The sequence below is a fragment of the Pteropus alecto genome, unplaced genomic scaffold (assembly GCF_000325575.1).
Source record: "Pteropus alecto unplaced genomic scaffold, ASM32557v1 scaffold164, whole genome shotgun sequence".
Lineage (NCBI taxonomy): Eukaryota > Metazoa > Chordata > Mammalia > Chiroptera > Pteropodidae > Pteropus > Pteropus alecto.
In genome coordinates, this window is record NW_006439568.1 from 14,823,414 (window position 1) to 14,842,069 (window position 18,656).

Sequence of the window (18,656 nt, forward strand, 5' to 3'; positions counted from 1 at the left end):
ATGTACAGATGGTGTTGTGTGTGTGTGTGTGTGTGTGTGTGTGTGTGTGTGTGTGTGTGTGTGAAAGAACTGATCTTATTGAATAATTTCTTACCTAGTATTGTCCGTACTTTTGGACTAAAATCAGTTATGACTGGAGTCTGTAAACAATTATAACTATAAGCATCCTTTGCCGTGGCTTGAAATCCATTGGTAATTACTGAAATATCAACTGTGCCCTCAGTTCTCTGAAATAAGAGAAAAAATAAAACAATTAGAAAATGTTAAATGTTGAGCTACAGATATCCAATGGCTAAAAACGAACAGAATTTTTAAAAATAAACTTCCGAAGATGTTTTGTTTCAAAGTTATGAGTCAGTTTTCAGATATTTAGGAAGTCCTGGTTTCAAATGTAGGTTACATGTTTGAGTTCTTTAGATGAAGGTACATGATACAGTGGTTTTGATAAATTTGATTGCACCTATATTATTGGATTCCTGAAGGCTTGGCAATATAATTGAGATGCTCTAGATAAGTGATTCTCTAACTGATAAAACATAAGATACAAAAAATTTTGACTTTTTACTCTTAAAATAGACTTAAATATAATTTTTATTCCTTTTCACTAACAAGTCACATTATTGTATCTTTAGCTGACCTAATTCCAGAATCCAAAACTAACACTTGGACCCCTAAAAAAATATTTGCTGTTTTCGGTGACACAGTACATGTACAATTCCCAATTAGGAAAAACACTTTTTACATCTAGTATTTACTTCATGCACACTCAGTGTTTAATTGAATGACATAATTTGAACAAAGTAAGTTTTAATTTACCATATCCTCCAGATTCTCATCTCCATCATTCAGTTCAATGTGTGCTCAAAGATTTCAACTGCATAATACCCACCGTAGTCTCCTATATTTTTTTAATGTTAGTGACTGGATTCATCATCCTTTTGCACATAATAAGCAAATCAGAGTCTTGGTTTTTAATTTAAACACTATTTTTTTAAATAAAGAACAATGATTAGTTCTAAAATGGAATATTTCAGAAGAACTTCACATTGGATTTTTTGGTCAACAAACTAAAACTTTAACACATTTAAAATATAAGTTCCTGTTTAAAAACTAATGTCTAAGTTTGCTTCCCTGAATTTTTAAACTATTTATTTGTATTAATTTTTTTCATCTTTTGATTTACCTAGTCAATGCCCATCCATCCTTCCAGCTCTAACAGAACATCAAGTTTTCTGTGAAACTCTAATACCCTCTTCCCACATATTTTTTTAATTTATTTAAATTACTTTCAAGTATACAGTACATTGGTTAGATATCTATATAGTTCTTAAAATGATCCCCCCAATTGCTCCCTCCCTCCCCTGACTCTCCACCTAGTCATCATATCAATGCTAACTTCCCAAATATTTTATCTTTACTTTGTATCTATGTCTATTAAATGGAACACACTGTTTAATATTGCTTTATGTGTCTGTCTTCCTTAATGATTTTAAGTATCTAGAATATGGAATAATATTTTATATTTGGATATTAGCAGAAAGATGTTGAAGAAATAACTGTTAAAGAGCTTCACTGACACTCTGCACTTCCTTGGTAAATATGTCCTTTGTTTAAACCTCTACTGAGATGATCCCTAATTCATAAGATTTCACACTTAGAAAAAAAAAAAGGACTAAAATCAGAAGCCTTACTTTTGGTGTTCTGCAGGTTATCTTATTCAGATCCCCATAGATCATGCTGCAGGTTTCATTTCCAACTAATATCTTTGAATTTTCATGAAAGCCAAATCCAGATAGAGTGAGAAGAGTACCACCTACATAAGGAACAACAACAACCACCCAACAACAGATTAACTATGACAAAAAGAAACTTTGGCAATAATCTGACTCATCATTTAAGAATTGTCTAATCATCCAAGAGATGGGTTGGCAAATAGATCTGGAACCAGATATATACAATCACATCACACCTGAGCCTGAGCTCTGAAGGCTCGAACCATAAAGGAGCTGGGTCAAGCAATTTAATGAAATAACAAATTTACAGACAACTTTGCTTTGGGACTTTACCAGCAGCAGCTGTTATTTTCCATAGTTCCTTCTTCATCCTAAAGAGAAACTACGCTGTTTCTACTTGCTCAACCATTGGATGGGTGGGACATGAGAATGAATTAAGACTCTTACCACACCTCAAATTTTAATACCTCCAAGTAAAAGGAAAACTAAAAAAAAAAATCCCAACAAAATAAAGTAAAATAAAAACACAAAACACACCAAACAGTTCAAGACCAGCACAAAACCCCAAAACTAAGCATAGTAAACAAAACCAAAACCAAACCAAAACAAAACAAAAAAAATAAAACACAAAAGAAATGAAACAGAACAGGCAAAATGTGTGTTATTTTCTTTTCATCTTCTTCATCAGCCTTTCTTTCCCCAGTTTGTTCCCGGAACTTTTTCTGGGTCAAGTAGCTCCACTGAGACTGTGGTTACAAATGGAGCAGCTGGTAAGCAGAATAATAACTAATAAATCTTATCTTGACATAATTGATGAGCTTGTTATAGAAACATGTAATAATTGATGATATTAATTCAATAACCTAAGATGTAAGTATAAGCAGTCACCCTGACTTGTGTTTTATAAGAAACAAAAGAATTAGTCAGCTACTTAATCACTGTGCCTTCTAAAAGGGGAGTCTCCTTTGTTCTATATGAAGGAGTTCTGGATCCTTCTCCTTTCACCCTGTTCTGGAAACAGTACAATGAAATGATGGAAATGTATGCAGTTTTCTTTGTTTAGAACAACTAACTCTTACCTGCTAGGCTCCCAGAAGCAGGCCTGATGTGTGAGATCTGATTCTGATAAACGAAGTAGAATATCTCATCCTCTACATTTTGTGCTAGTCCAACATCATCTACAGACACAGCCACCGGCAAATGTCCAGCACTTCCCTTCAGTATCTGGCACTTGATCTCATTTTCTTGTGAAAAAAAAGAAGAAAATTGTAAAGCAAATGTTTTAATGAGATAAAATTACTGAAATTTTATATTTAACAGTATAAACATTGGCCTTCAGTTTTATATTCTAGGAAATAAATCTAAGGGAAACTACTTAAACATTAATAGGAGAAAAAAAAATCTTCACAAACTACCTGATGTTATAAATCAGACACTCCTAGAAGAGTTAGATAAAATAATAATGAAAGCAAAGTAAACAATTTGCTCCTGATTGCTACTGTGGTAAAAAAAAGGGTTACTGTAATAATAATAACTTAAAAACCCAATTTGTAAGATCATTTATATCAATAATTCTAAAAATTTTAGTCCAATATATTGTTTATGTCACAAAGTGAGTAAAATATTAGGTTTAATCAAGAAAGGCGATCGAAAACTAAATGAAAACACATTTTTCATTTCACTTTGAACAGTATACATGCACTTATAATACAGGTCCAAAATTGATTATGAGATCTCAGGAATGCATAGAAGATCTAAATTAAAAACAACTTAAATAATATGAAAGATAGATTTGCTTATATGACTTCAGCATATAAAAATTAAGAAATACACCTAGTCTTATGAAAAGTAATATTTATGGGGAAAAAATAATTGTGGCCCTCTTTTTCCATGAATAAAAAATATGAATAATCTTTAAATTCTATGTTAATGGATGGAGGTTCTGTTGGGCTAGAAGTCGAGGAAGATGGCCATGTACTCTTGCTGTATGACTAATGTGGAGCACAGGCAGAGGGACCGTGGAATACTAGAGCAGAAATTTATATAGTTCAGTGGCCCAGAGACTTGCCAAAGAAGGAAATTTTTCTTTTTTAATGGCTGTTTTTAATTTTTAATATTTCAAATTATTGTTGACATTCGATATTATTTTATATTATTTCAGGTAGAAAATATTTCATGTTATAAGTTTATGAAGAAAAAAAGAAGAACAAAAATCAACTATCATGGGATAAAGACACTGTATCACAATAAAAGAGTTAATGTGTGGTCATAACCAAAGATTAAAAAGATAAGACATTTATCCAGGGCAGTTTGCCAACTTTACGACCCCATAGGGTACTCTATAGGATAATAGTGCTCTTTGATTGCACTTGCTTTTAGAAAAGGACAATTAGACCCAATAATAATAATTTTTAAAAGGACCTACCATCCACAGAAAGAAGAGAGCAGCCTATTGATCCAACTGAGACTGAAACAGCTGAACTAGGCGAAAATCCAGAGCCTAATATGGTTAGAATTGTGCTTTCTTCATAGGACCCTGAAAATAAGTTTAAATAACAATATTGAAATGACAAAACATAGAAACTGTTGTTACAAAATCAGATATTTCTCAGAGGAAAATAAGTCTATCTTCTAAAAGATATAAATAATTAGCCTATAAGCAAGCAAGGAGGGGATGATATTTATTTAGCAATGGTATTTTTTCCACCTAATTGCTCTATATTGCATCATATTTTGAATCTATCTGTTGATAGAGGATAGTGGAAAGAAATATCTGACTGAGAGAATAAAATGAAGTGAAGAAAGGAAAATTATTCTTACAACAAAGAAATTAAACAAATATTCCTATATGGTAATTTAGACTATTTCAGAACCATCCAAATTTGTGAGAAAATGATAAACTGTAAAATAAGTGCTGTGGATACTTTCTATTTGAAATAAAATAAGATTCCTTAATCTAAGGTGATCTATGTCCTCAAGTATGAAGGATATTCCTGGTTTACATCTGCTGTCCCAGCATCATATACTTAATAGTTTTCCATTCAACTCTTAAAAGCATCCAGATTTGATCAACAAATGATATAGTCACCCTACTTCTATAATATCACACACAACGAAGATGCCACATGGATTTAAACAGCTAAAAATGAAAAACAAAACATTAAACTTTTAGAAGAAAACTTGAATATCTTAATGACTTTAATATAGAGATAGATTTCTTAAATAAGATACAAAAAGCCATGGTTAACCATAAATGACAAGATATATAAATTAGAATAAGCTAATTAGTTAAATGTTTCCATGAACAAGATAATACAACGGGACACAACTGATATACTAAAAGAAGACATGTACAAAGGATTTATGAACATAATATGCAGCATGGAGTTACAAGTCAATAGATAAATGATGTTAACAAGCCATTTGCAGAAGAAGAAAGAATCTAAATGTCTAAGAAAAACACAAGAAGATGCTCCTGTATATTACTAATCAGGGAATAGACACATTAAAACAATAACTTCTTTTGCCCATCAGATTGACAAAAATTAGGAAGCAGATAATACCAAATATTGACAAGAATGTGGGGAATATGATGCTCTCATACCTGCTGGAAGTATAGCCACCTTGGGGAGCAATTTGGTCATCTAATAAACTGAATACACATATACTCAATTATTACCTAGCAATCCCACATCTGGACATATACCCTAAATAAACTCAAGCATGTATACAATAGGAGATTTGTACAACAAAGCTCAATAGAGTCTTATTTGTAAAATAAAAGCTGTAAACAATCCAAATGTCCATCAATAAACAAATAAATTGATTTAGTCATGAAATATTTTAAACTAATGAATTAGATATGCATAAAACCATATAAATATTTCTTAAAATGAATGCTGAATGATAAAAGATGCAAATAATATTTACATTGTAATATCTCATTTGTAAAAGTAAGAAAAAAACCCGGTAAAATTACTGTGCGTGTTATATACAAAAGGTATTAAAAATGGCATGGAAGAATACACACAAAATTAATTACTGTATTTTCCTCTGGAGAAATTTGTAGGCAGCTTGGACTTGGGATGGTGCTTAAAGAGGAACAACTTCAGCTGTTCCTGTAATATCCTCTTTTCAAACTGGTGATTGGAAGTAAATATGACAAAATGTCAACAGCTGTTAATTTTCAGTGAAGAGAATATGGGTTTTTTTTTAATAGCATTATTTATACTTACCTTTTCATTATTATTAAATTTATAAAAATGTGGCAAAAAGTAATTCAGGTTGTTAATTATTTCAAGTAAGAAATATTTTTTTTCAGGAAATCCATTACAAAACACAAAGATGGATACAAAAATAAGGACACCAAAGGACTATAACCAATTTAAAGTTCATCAAATCCTTATTCTTGAAAGATTTGACCCCATGTAACATGAATTACCCCAAAGTTAATATCATTACCATTAAAATCTGAAGAAAATATTCTCGCAACACAAAGACGTATTATTTTTTAAATTTCAAGTTTCTTTTCTGATATATAATTACACTTCAATCATTTTAGGCTTGTCAAAAGGAAGATTGAAGAGGATCAGATCAACAATGCAGGCAATGATATAACTCTAATTGCTATTGTACCCGCTGAAACTGGCAGTATTGACCTTACACTAAAAGGCAAGCATTAAAAATGATTATAGACATCTACCTTAAAACACTTGCAAACGTCTTGTGCAGTTATCTTTAGCTACAATTTCTTTGCTCTTAAAATCTCGGCAATTATGGCAAAATTATATTGCTCATTCTCCATCAATTTATTTTGCTCCCTTTCCTGCTTCTTCATCTTAATAGGGGCTCTAGGAAGAACTGGCTAATTTGTCACAGTGAGTTTTCCTACTAACTACCAAGACTAAATTTATGATTATAGGATCTAAGCTTATCTTTCTGACTGAAAAAAAAAGCGCCATTCTTTAGAATCCTTAGTCCTGCTGTTTATTTCAGTCTTGGGAGTTCAGACACAAAGTGTAATCACATTTTTTAAAACAATCACATACTATGAAGATATGATATAATATGTCCCCCTAGGCTGAGTTCTTAGCAATAATTTCTCTATCTTTTGTCATCAAGTCTAGGACCTAATTATTTTCTTTTACTAAAAAGCAGCCGTCTCATTATTAGCCTTTTAGTACTAAATCTCCTAGAAGTGGTCTCATATGATGAAAAATTCCAATTAATACCCTAAATAGTGTAGTTTAAGAAAAATGTCTCAATATCAGAGTGAAATTTTAGAGGTGAATTCTAATGTAATGAAACTGAAGAAATAGAAGACTGATAAGCCAACCACAAAGGATTTTTTTTTCTTTCTCAAAAATAAGTCATTAATGATCTTTCTATAGCTTTCTGATCTGATAGATTTTTTTTCACTATGTAGAACTGCTAGCATATAAAAAAATCATTATCGGAATTTGCATTTTTGCTAGTTGTTTTCTCCCTAATACTCCAAGTTGAAATGCAGGAGGTTACCTTGGGAAGGGCTTATGGCCCTGACTATGGGAGTCGTCGCAGGATCCCAGGTAAATCCACAGTCACCTGAACATTTAGAGGGAATTCCATTGACATAGACCTCAACCTGCAAATAGAAAAACAGAGATAGAGAACAGAGGTAGAGAGGTAGCATGGTCAGTAGAAATGCATAGAATTTACAACAAATGATGGAATTTTACTTGTTTCCTTGTTTACAAAAATTATTTTATTCTAATTACACTTTTTCTGCTTTGACACTTCATTCATTCATTCAGCAATGCAATCACTCTACATCAGGCAAAGCTGTCAATACAGGAATACAACATTAAACGAAACAGACAACATCCCTGCTCTACTCAACTTATATTCTAGTGAGAGTGAGATGATAGTTGCATAAGACTATAAATAAGAATAAGAATAAAGTAAATGCATGGTGATGTTGAATGCTATGAAGAAAAATAAAGGTTATTCTTGGAAAAGTCACCTCAATTCCTTACACTCTAATTTCCTCATTATTAAAATGGTAACATTAAAAATTACTTCACAGAGTTACTGTAAAGGTTAAATAAAAGAATATATTTTTGAATTTTAACAGATAGTAGTAGAGCTCATAAATCTATTATTTTATCATAAGAAAGATGACTTTCCCAAAGTTCATAAAATAATATTATTGAGTTGATCAACTGTTAATACAAATATTCACATAAAAATAAAGATGTCACCTCTCCTGTTTTACCAGGCTTGTGTTACAACTAGTTATAAAATTATGTTAAAAATCATGAGGAAAGTTTAAAAAATACCTGTGGCTGTTGGGTGGGTGTACGAAGTAGGTCCCCAAGTATGCGCTGTCTGAATAAACCACCTTCCTTTACCTTTGTAACTGTCATATTAGCCTTTTCACCAATAATGTTGGAATCATTAACCTGTTTTTAGACAAAATTATTTTACTAGAAAGGTATGATGAATATAACCACTCTAGTTTTTTTCTTTTTTCAAATTTAAATGTGGTCAAAAGCAAACAAAAGATAAAGAATGGAAAAAAAAGAAAAACCCATTCAAAACCATTTTAGTCACATTTCTTGGAAAAGAAGCCTCTTCAAAAATGAACATAATCTATCTAAGAAAAAAATGCTAAGATCATTGAATTATTATATATTGCATCAACTACAACTTGAATTAAATGACTAAAATTAACTTGAATTTTTAGAATAAAATATGCTTAAAGAAAATAAATGTACTAAATTTTTCTCAAAATGGTCTATGCTTTTCTTTGAGTAAGACCACTTTGATAAATAATTGTTGAAAAATTGATAAATTTAGTCCTCTTTCTACCTAACAGTCAACTTTTTCCATTTAGCATTTTTCACCTCTGACTACCCTGGTTTTTCATCCACTCATAGAATTTTATTTTCTGTAATGGTAAAAATGAAAACAAATGAAAATGTACAACTTGGTCATTCCAAAATCCCTCTGCCAATATGGCAATCTGGTGATGTGTACAGGGGCTAGCAAAGAGATAGGCATCTCTATGATGGATCATGTGACCCAGAGCAATGAGAAGTGATGAAGAAGCAGAGCCTCGTCAAGAAAGAGAGAAGGAAGTAGATGCGTAGACACCAGAGAAGTTCCAAGAGGGAGACCAGTCACTAGAGCTGTCTCGTTTGTGGAATTTTCCATTTCTAGTTTCAGACCATGTATTTTCTTACACTAAACCCCATATGTAGTCTATGTGTGGTACATTGTATTCTGTTTATATACCTTTTTTTGGTCTTCTCTTCCCCCTTATCCTCTCTTTTTTTTTTATACAGTTCTGTATTTTTTCCACCTTCTGTCATGGATATCTTTCTAGGTGAATGAATATATGTGTGTCTATATATGTCTGCATAGTATTCATGCAAAGTTTGTGTCATTTTAACAACCCTTTTTCTATTGATGGGGATTTAGGTTTCTAGGTTTTTACTATTGCAAATAATGCTGCAGTGACTACTTTTGTGCCTATATCATTTGATATTTGTATTATTATTTCAGTAGTAGAGCGTTATACAGCTGAGATTGCTGAATCCTAAGGTATCTAAACTTAGGTACTACTAAATTATCTTCTAAAAAGGTCAAAGTAATTTACTATTTCCTCGTGATGAAAAGAGAACACAACCTTTTTAATCTGAGCCCCAGTCTCTTCTAGACTATTCTCCTTCACATACTCTGGGCCTGACGCTTCTCTCCACTGCCCCCTTCACACTCTAACTAAGTAAAGGTAATTAGGTGTGAGCTTAAGGTGTGACTCCCTTATGAACTTAGAAAGGTCATCTTTAAAACCACAAAAGCATCCAAGGCCCTAGAAGACAGCTCTCGTGCATAGTGGTAGCATTATAGACAGTGAGGCTGATTATGTTTGCCCCTCTCCACTAACATATACCCAGATTTAGTTCTGAGACTGACGCTGCCTAGGTTCCTCCTGGCCCTGTCAAGGATCTTCTAACTCATCCTCCTGGACTTTTTACAGAGGGGATAGGGAATAAAGTACCAACAGCTATTCTCCACAAGAGAGAACATCTGGTCAACTTCATTTAGAACAATCTTCTCAACTTCCTTTCTTTAATGTTTAGTCTAGAGTTGGCATTTAAAAAAATATACATAGTCTCCAATTCTTTTTGGAAGGAACCGGGGTACAAGTAAACATGCAACACATAGAAGAAAACAGAAACCAAGACAACTCGGGGGACCTGTAGAAGATTCTGCTTTCCACATGAGCTTCTCCACTTGATGTTCCATGAGAATCCAGCACAAGTTCCCTCTCGTGTAACAGAGACTCTTCCCACTTCTTCCAGGCTCTGGAGAGCAAACTGTAAATCTGTAGCTGACACTGCAGCGGGGAGGCCTGAGCTCACAGAGGGATTGGAAACAGCAGGAGTCAAAAATTCAAAAACCAATTTCATCCTTAAAATACATGGAAAGTATACTATGTATTATCATGTAAATTAACTGTCTTTTTCCAATATTGTAAAAATGAATTTGCATCCTATTAATGCCAAGAATTTATTTATTTCTTGGAAACAAAAAATTACACGAGTAATGCACCTCAGATTACAGCCTTGGCTCAAATACTTTTCTTGTTAATATCAATTAACTTTAACTTTACAGACAACCAATAAGCCATGGATTTACAAGAGAACCAAACTTTTGGGAATAGAACCTGGAAAATCTGGTGAGGTGATAAAGAAAATGTGAAAATGTAATTTGTTCTGGATTGTTTAGCCTTACATTACTGACATTTCAATGATATAAATCATGTAGAGAAATAATATTAGAAAGAAATACACCAAAATGTTTATTATGGTTGTTTACATCGGCACTATCCAATTGACACATGTACATGTTCTGAGCTTTTTTCATATACCTTTGAGACTATGTCCATAAGCTTGAACGTCAAAGCTGCCACTTAGAGGTGGAGATGCTGCTTGAATTCTTCGAATACGAATCTTTGACTCCCCTGGCCAATTATTTCCTCTGTAAACAGACTCATTCTCTATCTCATTTGTGATGATCTAATTTCAAAAATAAATATTGACAAAACGATTAAATGTAACAATGGCTAACATGATTAGTATTTCACCATGGTACACTTTTGTGACATGACATAAATGAACCTCAGGTATTGGGGATTCTTCAGAACATTAAGGAAAGTCACATAAATCAACACAGACCATACCTATATAGCTGCAATAATAAGGCCAAAGTCAACTAAGTCATCCGTGCAGCAATCAGCTGGAACCACAGTAATACCTCATTAATTCAGAGTGTACCCTCCATCACTCAAAGAACAAATATTTATTGAGCAGTCATTCTGTTCAAGGTACAGTGCTAATCACTGTGGGGAGACAAAGAGACATGAGATGTGGTCTTGGCTATCAAAATCCTAAAACTCTAATTGAAGAAATAACATATGAGGGTTGTTTGAAAACATAACTAACAATATGAAGAAGTGAATGGTCAGTACAGTGACTGACCCAGACTCAGGAAACACCTGTCTAATACTGAGTGCCAATCAGTTGACAAAGGCTACATGTACTATAAACATTCATAGATTGTAACTCTAATAGTGAAAATAATATTCTCCTGCTTCTGATCCCTCACAGTTACTTATCTGTTAACTTTTTGGAATTTAGAACTATAAGCCTCACTGTCCACAGAAATGAGTAAACTTAAGACCCAAAAGACATATACAAGAATTTTCATAATGTTTTTATTCACAATCGCTCCAAACTGGAAATAATCCAAAAGTCCAGCTATAGAATGGATAAATTGTGGTATACTTATGCCATGGAATACTGTAAAGCAATAAAAACAATGAACTACGTACAGCCACATGTAATATATGAATCTCTCAATATCAAACAAAGGTAGCTAAATGCAAAAGAGTACATACTGAATTTTTCCTTGATATGATTAAAAACAAGCAAAACTAATTAATGGTGATAGAAGTCAAAACAGTGGTAATCTAGGGGTGAGAAGTAAGTAATCTAATAGCAGGAAGAAGGCACAAAGAAGTCTCTTGGAAGCTAATGATTTTCTTTATCCTGATCTGAGTAGTGATTACATGAGTGTATTTCCTTTGTAAAAAAAATCATGGAGTTCAGCAAGGTTGCAGGATATAATATCAACGCACAGAAACCAATCACGTTTCTCTATACAAACGACAAGTATGTGGAAACCAAAATTAACAACACAGGACCATTTACAATTGCTTCAAAGAAAATGAAGGACTTACATAGAGATCTAACAAAACATGTACTGGATATGACTTGAAAATTGCAAAATGCTGATGAAGTAATCAAAGAAGACCTAAATATGTTGATAAAAAAAAGCAAGAAAGACCTAAGTAAATGGAGAGATGCACTGTGTTCATGGATTAGAAGACTCAAGATAATAAAGGTGTTAATTCTCTCCAAAAAAAGAAAAATCTGGATTTAATTCTTATCAAAATGCCAACAAATTTTTGTAGACATAAACAAGGCTATTCCAAAATTTATATGAGAAGACACAGACCTAGAATAGCTAAAACAATTTTTCACAAGAAGAATAAAGTGAGAGGAATCAGTCTCCCAATGCTAAGACTTATTATATAGCTAGTTATCAAGGGTATTTGTATTGGCAGAAGGATCAACACATAGAACAATGGAACAGAATAGAGAATCCAGAAATATACCCACATAAACATACCCAACTGATTTTTGACAAAAGTGTAAAATTAATTTAACGGAGGAAGGACAGCTGTTTCAATAAATGGTGCTGGAGTAATTGGAGCAAACAAATAAACCTCCATCTGAAACTTCACGTCTTATACAAAACTTAACTCAAAACAATCATGGCCTTAAATGCAAAACTGTATAGCTGTAAAACTTTCAGAAAAAAAATAAAAATTTTCAGGACTTAGGGTTAAGCAGAGTTCTTAAGAGTTGAAACTAAAAGCACCATTCATAAGAGGAAAACATTGATAAATTGGATCTCATCAAAATTAAAGACTTGAAGAGATTATTATTACTCCAGTGTATATTTTTACCTCCTTTGTCATAGTTTAGTTAACCATATAAGTAAGAGAGAGTTTATTTCTGGGTTCTCTATTCTGTTCCATTGATCTATGTATCTGTTTTTGTGCCAGTATCATGCTTTTTGATTACTGTAGCCTTGTAGTATAGTTTGAGATCAGGGAGCATGATACCTTCCATTTTGTTCTTCTTTCTCAAGATTTCTCTGGTTATTCGGGGTCTTTTGTGGTTCCACATAAATTTTAGGATTATTTGTTTTAATTCTGGGAAGAATGACATTGGTATTTTGATAGGAATTGAATCTATAATTGATTTGGGTAGGATGGTCAATTTAACAATATTAATCCTTCCAATCCATGAGCATGGTATATTCTTCCATTTATTTGTGTCCTCTGCAATTTCTTTCCTCAATGTCTTATAGTTTTTAGAGTACAGGTCTTTCACTTCCTTGGTTAAGTTTATTCCTAGGTATTTTATTCTTTTTTATGCAATTGTGAATGGGATTGTCTTCTTCGTTTCTTCTTCTGATTATTTGTTACTATGTATAAGAACATGACAGATTTCTGAATATTAATTTTGTATCCTACTACTTTACTGAATTATTTTATTCTATTAATTTTTTGGTGGATTCTTTATGGTTTTCTATATATAGTATCATGTCATCTGTATTTTGTGACAGTTTTACTTCTACTTTTCTTACTTGGATGCCTTTTATTTCTTTTTATTATCCAATTGTTGTGGCTAGAACTTCCAATAGAATGTTGAATAATAGTGGTGAGAGTGGGTATCATTGTCTTGTTCTTCATCCTAAAGGAAAAGCTTTCAGCTTTTCACCATTGAGTATAATGTTAGCTGTGTGCTTATCATAGTATATAGCCTTTATCAAATTGAGGTAAATTTCTTCTATGCCCACTTTTTGGAAAGTTTTTATCATAAATGGATGTTGAATTTTTTCAAATGCTTTTTCTGCATCTATTGAGATAATCGTATGATTTGTATCCTTGGTTCTGTTGATGGGATGAATCACATCGTTTTGCAAACATTGAACCACTCTTTCATCTCTGGGATAAATTCCACTTGACATCTTTTTGTTGGAAAAACTGGACAGATACATGCAAGAAAATGAAACTGGACCACTCTCTTATACAATATACAAAAATAAACTCAAAATAGGTTAAGACTTAAATACAAGGTCTGAAAACATAAAACTCCTAAAGGAAAACAGGCAATGAACTCTCTGACATGCTCTTAGTGATATTTTTTCCAATATACCTCCTCGGCCAAGGGAAACAAAAGCAAAAAGTAAACAAATGGGACTACATCAATTTAAAAAGCTTCTGCACAGTGAAGGAAATCTTCACCAAAACAAAAAGGCAACCCACTGAATGGGAGATTATAGTCTTAATGATATAGTCTATGAGAGGTTGATATCCAAAATACATAAGAAACTCATACAACTCAATAACAAAAACAAAAAACAAAAAACAATCTGATCAAAAAGTGGGCAGAGGATATGAAAAGACATTTCTCCAAATAAGACATACAGATAGCCAGCAGACATATGAAAAAATGCTCAACATCACTAAGCATCAGAGAAATGCAAATCAGAACCACAATGAGATCCCAAAACACCAGTGAGAATGGCTATTATCAAAATAATCAACAAATAACATGTTGGTGAGGATGTAGAGAAAAGGAAAACCTTGTGCACTGTTGGTAGGCCTGCTAACTGGTGCAGCCCCTATAGAAAGCAGTATGGAGATGCCTCAAAAAACTAAAAATGGATATACTGTATAATATAAAGTATATTCCACTTCTGAGTATTTATCCAAAGGTAATGAAAATGCTATTCAGAAAATTATATGCACCCCTATGTTCATTGCAACATTATTTAGAATACCTAAAATATGAAAGCAACCTGGGTGTCCAACAGCAGATGAATGGATAAAGATATGGTATATATATATGGAATATTATACAGCAATAAAAAAATGAAATCTTGTCATTTGTGACAACATGGGCAGATCTAGAGGGTATTATGCTAAGTAAAATAAGTCATGCAGAGAAAGACAAATATTATATGGTTTCACTAAAAGTGGAATTAAAAAATAAACAAGCAAAACAAAAACGACTCAGAAACAGAGAGCAAAGGAGTGGTTACTAGAAGGGATGGGGAGGGAGGATGGGTGAAAACGGGAAGAGAAATACGGTCAACGATATTATGATTTTACAATCATTATGACAGATGGTTACTAAAATTAGTGAAGCGATCACAATGTAAGGTATAAAAATGTCTAATCACTATATTGTACCTCCAAAAGTAATATAAACAATGTAAGATTGTACACAGACTATACTTAAAGAATTAAATTATAAAAAAACACGAAAGCCTTTTGTCCTACAAAAGGCCTTATCTATAAGATGAAAAGGCAAGGTACAGACTGGGAGAAAATATTTGCAAACTATCTACCTAACTGAGGACTTATATCTAGATAGAATATACACAGAGCTCTAAAACCTCAACAATAAGAAAATTATCCAATTAGAAATTGGGCAAAAAAATGAAGAAAAATTTCATAGAAGAGAATACAGCCATTAGAGAACACAAATTAACACCAAAATGAGTATCAATACACACCCTATCAGAATGGCTAAAATAAAAAATAGCGATAATGTCAATGTTGGCAAGTTTATACAGAAACTGAATCACCCTTACAATACTGGTGAGAGTGGAAATGGTAAACCCACTCTGGAAAAGAATATGATGGTTTCTTACAAAACTATCTCTGTGCTCACAGTATGACCTCATATTACACTCCTGGGCAATTAACCCAGAAAAATGGAAATTGATGTCACACAAAAATCCAGAGATTAATATGTATAGCAGCTTTATAACAGCCAAAAACTGGAAGCAACTCAAATGTCCTTCGATGAGTAAGTGGTTAAACAAACTGGGGCAACCATACCATTAACTACTACTCAGCAATCAAAATGTACAAGCCACTGATATATACAACAACGGGGAGGGATCTCAAGGCAATTATACTGAGTGAAAAGCCAATCTCTAAAGGCTACATCCTGGTTCGATTATATAAAGTCTGATTCCATTTACATAACATTGTTGAAATGACAAAATTATAGAGATGTATATATCGTAATTACCAAATAAAAAGGGTGCAGGAGGGAGGGAGGTGGCTGTGGCTATAAAAAGGTAGCAAGAGCCTACAACTGTTTCTTTTAAATCAACACAGAAAATTCTACTTAAATCTGACTATTTCTTAAGGCTATTTTCCCATTTTATCGCATAGATATATTTTTGAAGACATTTTTTAATGTTGAAAGTGAATTTTCAAGTTTACGTTCAACAGGCCTCTAAGTCTTCATTGATTGTTAGAATAAGTGTCTTGTCTTATTAAAAGATATTCAATCTTTATGTCAGCTATTTGTAAAAATTAAAAAGAAAATTTATTAGGTCAAAGCTAATGCTTTATAAGTTGACAACAGTAACTTATAAAATTCTAGGCTTACCTGCCCAAAGCTCGCAGCCATCATGGGTATATTATAACTGCAATTATATGAAGTCATGGTGACAGAATATTGGTTGGTCATACTTGATCCATTAATTTTGGTCCGATTCACCTGAAAGTGCTTTAAAAATATCCCTTTATTTGCTAATGCTGGAAGTCTTCTCTTTGGCATTTCTAAAGAACATAAAAATAATTGGGAAATAAAATTATATAGCTTCTACTGCTAAAAAATAAAAATCATCATCAAATAATACCCACACATCATGGAATAAGCTGTTTAGAACCAAATTTTAGAAAAAAGACCTTAAGGTAACTAGTTAGCAAATTTTCACTTCCAGAATATAAAGCTTTAAGTCTTTTGACATATGAGCCTCATCAGGTAAAACAAAAAATTGCTTAAATTGTTATTTAACAGCCACCAAACCCTGGGTTCCATGTAGCCTTCTGTCGGCCAGTTAGCTCTGCTCTGTTCTAGGTGCCCTGATGTGGTGCCCACCAGGATGTGTGCCCATGAGGGCAGAACTGGCATTGTCTAGTTCACTGCTCCTCCTTTAGTATCTGAAACAGTGCCTGCTACATGGTAGGTGCTAAATAAATGTTTAATGAACTGAAACATTTATCCTAGCACAAATCAGCTGTACATTACACTTGTTCTGCCAGTCATAACGTAGATCTGGTGATAGTGGATTCAGAAGGAGTGAGTAAAGTAGTAACATTTAATTTTTTTTACCAGTTAACTCATAACCTTGCACTTGAAAATAGTTCCAAAGGAAAAGATTCCAAAACTCCTCTGAAAAGTCGGAAGTCACTTTTTAAGGTGACTGGAGTTAGGGTGAATTTTTTTAAAATCACAATTTAATTTAAATTATTTTATTACCACAGCTTATATATATGAGTCTACTAACATTACTAGAAAAACAATGCTAAGACTACTAGAAAAAAAGTTTTCATTTATCACATTACTAATCATCACTGTCAAGTTCATGGAAAGGTTGGGCTCAATCTTACCAAACAGATGTCAATGTCAACATTAACAACAACAGTGTCAACAGTTGCCTTTAGATCTCTAACCTGGTAGTTTGTTTCTCAAAAAATCAAACAAAACAAATTGAAAATACTTGCTACAGTTAATATATCTATAAACAGAATCCAGGACTATAAAGGCTAATTCTTGCTATAATGACAAAGTTTACATTAAGGATGCACTTATTCTTAGAATAATCACCTGGCCCTATTCATTAAAAAGTAATGATTTAAGTAATAATATTATTTTGCTAAAAGAATAACACAGATATTTACAGATGACTGTTTCTATCTAAACTGAAAAATATAAATAATTTTCATGGTAAGATTTTACTACAAAATAAATTTATGTTAAGTAGATATGAAATTATACAACATACCATCCAGTATTGACATTGTAGATGTCTGTCCGATGTATACTATATCCACATAGAAGGACTGTGATCCTGATGCTTGCTGTAAACTAATTCTCTGAAGAGAAAAGTTAGTCCCAGTGTATTTGGTTTGTATGAGGTTCAGAAGATCTATGCAAGTGTATGTCCAGCTGAAATATGGTTAAGTAGGTATATAGATTAGTAATGTAAACAAATATATTATAAAAAGCATTAAAATCTCAAAGTGTAAAAGGTCCCCACCCACACTCACAAGAACACCATCGAGTATACTTTATTAGCACAGAAAAGCAGCCATAACAAGGGACAGCAGGCAGAAACTTAACACTGGAAGTAAAAGATTTAATGTCACATCCAAATGTAGCTTTTTTTTTTTTTTTAATTTGTAGCCTTGGCAGTAGCCACAGGAATGTAAAATCTTCTGTAGCAACAGATAAGGAAACCAAGGAGCATGAACTTTGGTGTAGAACACATAAACAAAAACAAGACACAAGAATGAAGTAAAGTATATCAGGGAAAAAACAGTAAACTCAGCCCAATACTAAGAAGCAAAATTGGAACTCGCTATTACTTCCAAAAGAGCTCACTGGAGTTGCATTGTCTGCTGTCCTAAGTGGCAAAAAAAGGTGCTAAGTTATTTATAGCACAGTATCTTTTAATTGTGTAATTTAGATTCAGACTTTCCATTAAATATTAACCGCATTAGATTCCCATAAATTGCAATTAAGCAATTCAGCTATGAGAGTTTGTAACAAAGAGATAAATACTGCCATCCAAATGACTAAATATAGTAAAACAATAATCTTTACATCAGCTACAACTGTCTAGGTTGTTTGGGCATTTTTTATTCTCATTTTCTTCATGGTTTGCAAACTCATCATGGGATCTACATCTGGTGTACCAAAGCTTAGAATGACA

At 32.7% G+C, this 18,656-nt stretch overlaps 1 protein-coding gene across 1 annotated transcript in view; it reads right to left on the bottom strand.

Moving 5' to 3' along the window:
* Positions 1-18,656, bottom strand: part of PKHD1L1 (PKHD1 like 1) — a 132,682-nt gene that overhangs the window by 75,972 nt on the left and 38,054 nt on the right. Inside the window, exons 22-31 of the mRNA XM_025050064.1 lie at positions 17,727-17,890; positions 16,325-16,497; positions 10,648-10,795; positions 9,974-10,128; positions 8,051-8,173; positions 7,251-7,356; positions 4,159-4,269; positions 2,813-2,977; positions 1,692-1,813; positions 95-227 (exon numbers count right to left, since the gene is read on the bottom strand). Of these exons, the coding sequence (XP_024905832.1) occupies positions 95-227; positions 1,692-1,813; positions 2,813-2,977; positions 4,159-4,269; positions 7,251-7,356; positions 8,051-8,173; positions 9,974-10,128; positions 10,648-10,795; positions 16,325-16,497; positions 17,727-17,890 (1,400 nt within the window). The remainder of the gene's footprint in view (positions 1-94; positions 228-1,691; positions 1,814-2,812; positions 2,978-4,158; positions 4,270-7,250; positions 7,357-8,050; positions 8,174-9,973; positions 10,129-10,647; positions 10,796-16,324; positions 16,498-17,726; positions 17,891-18,656) is intronic.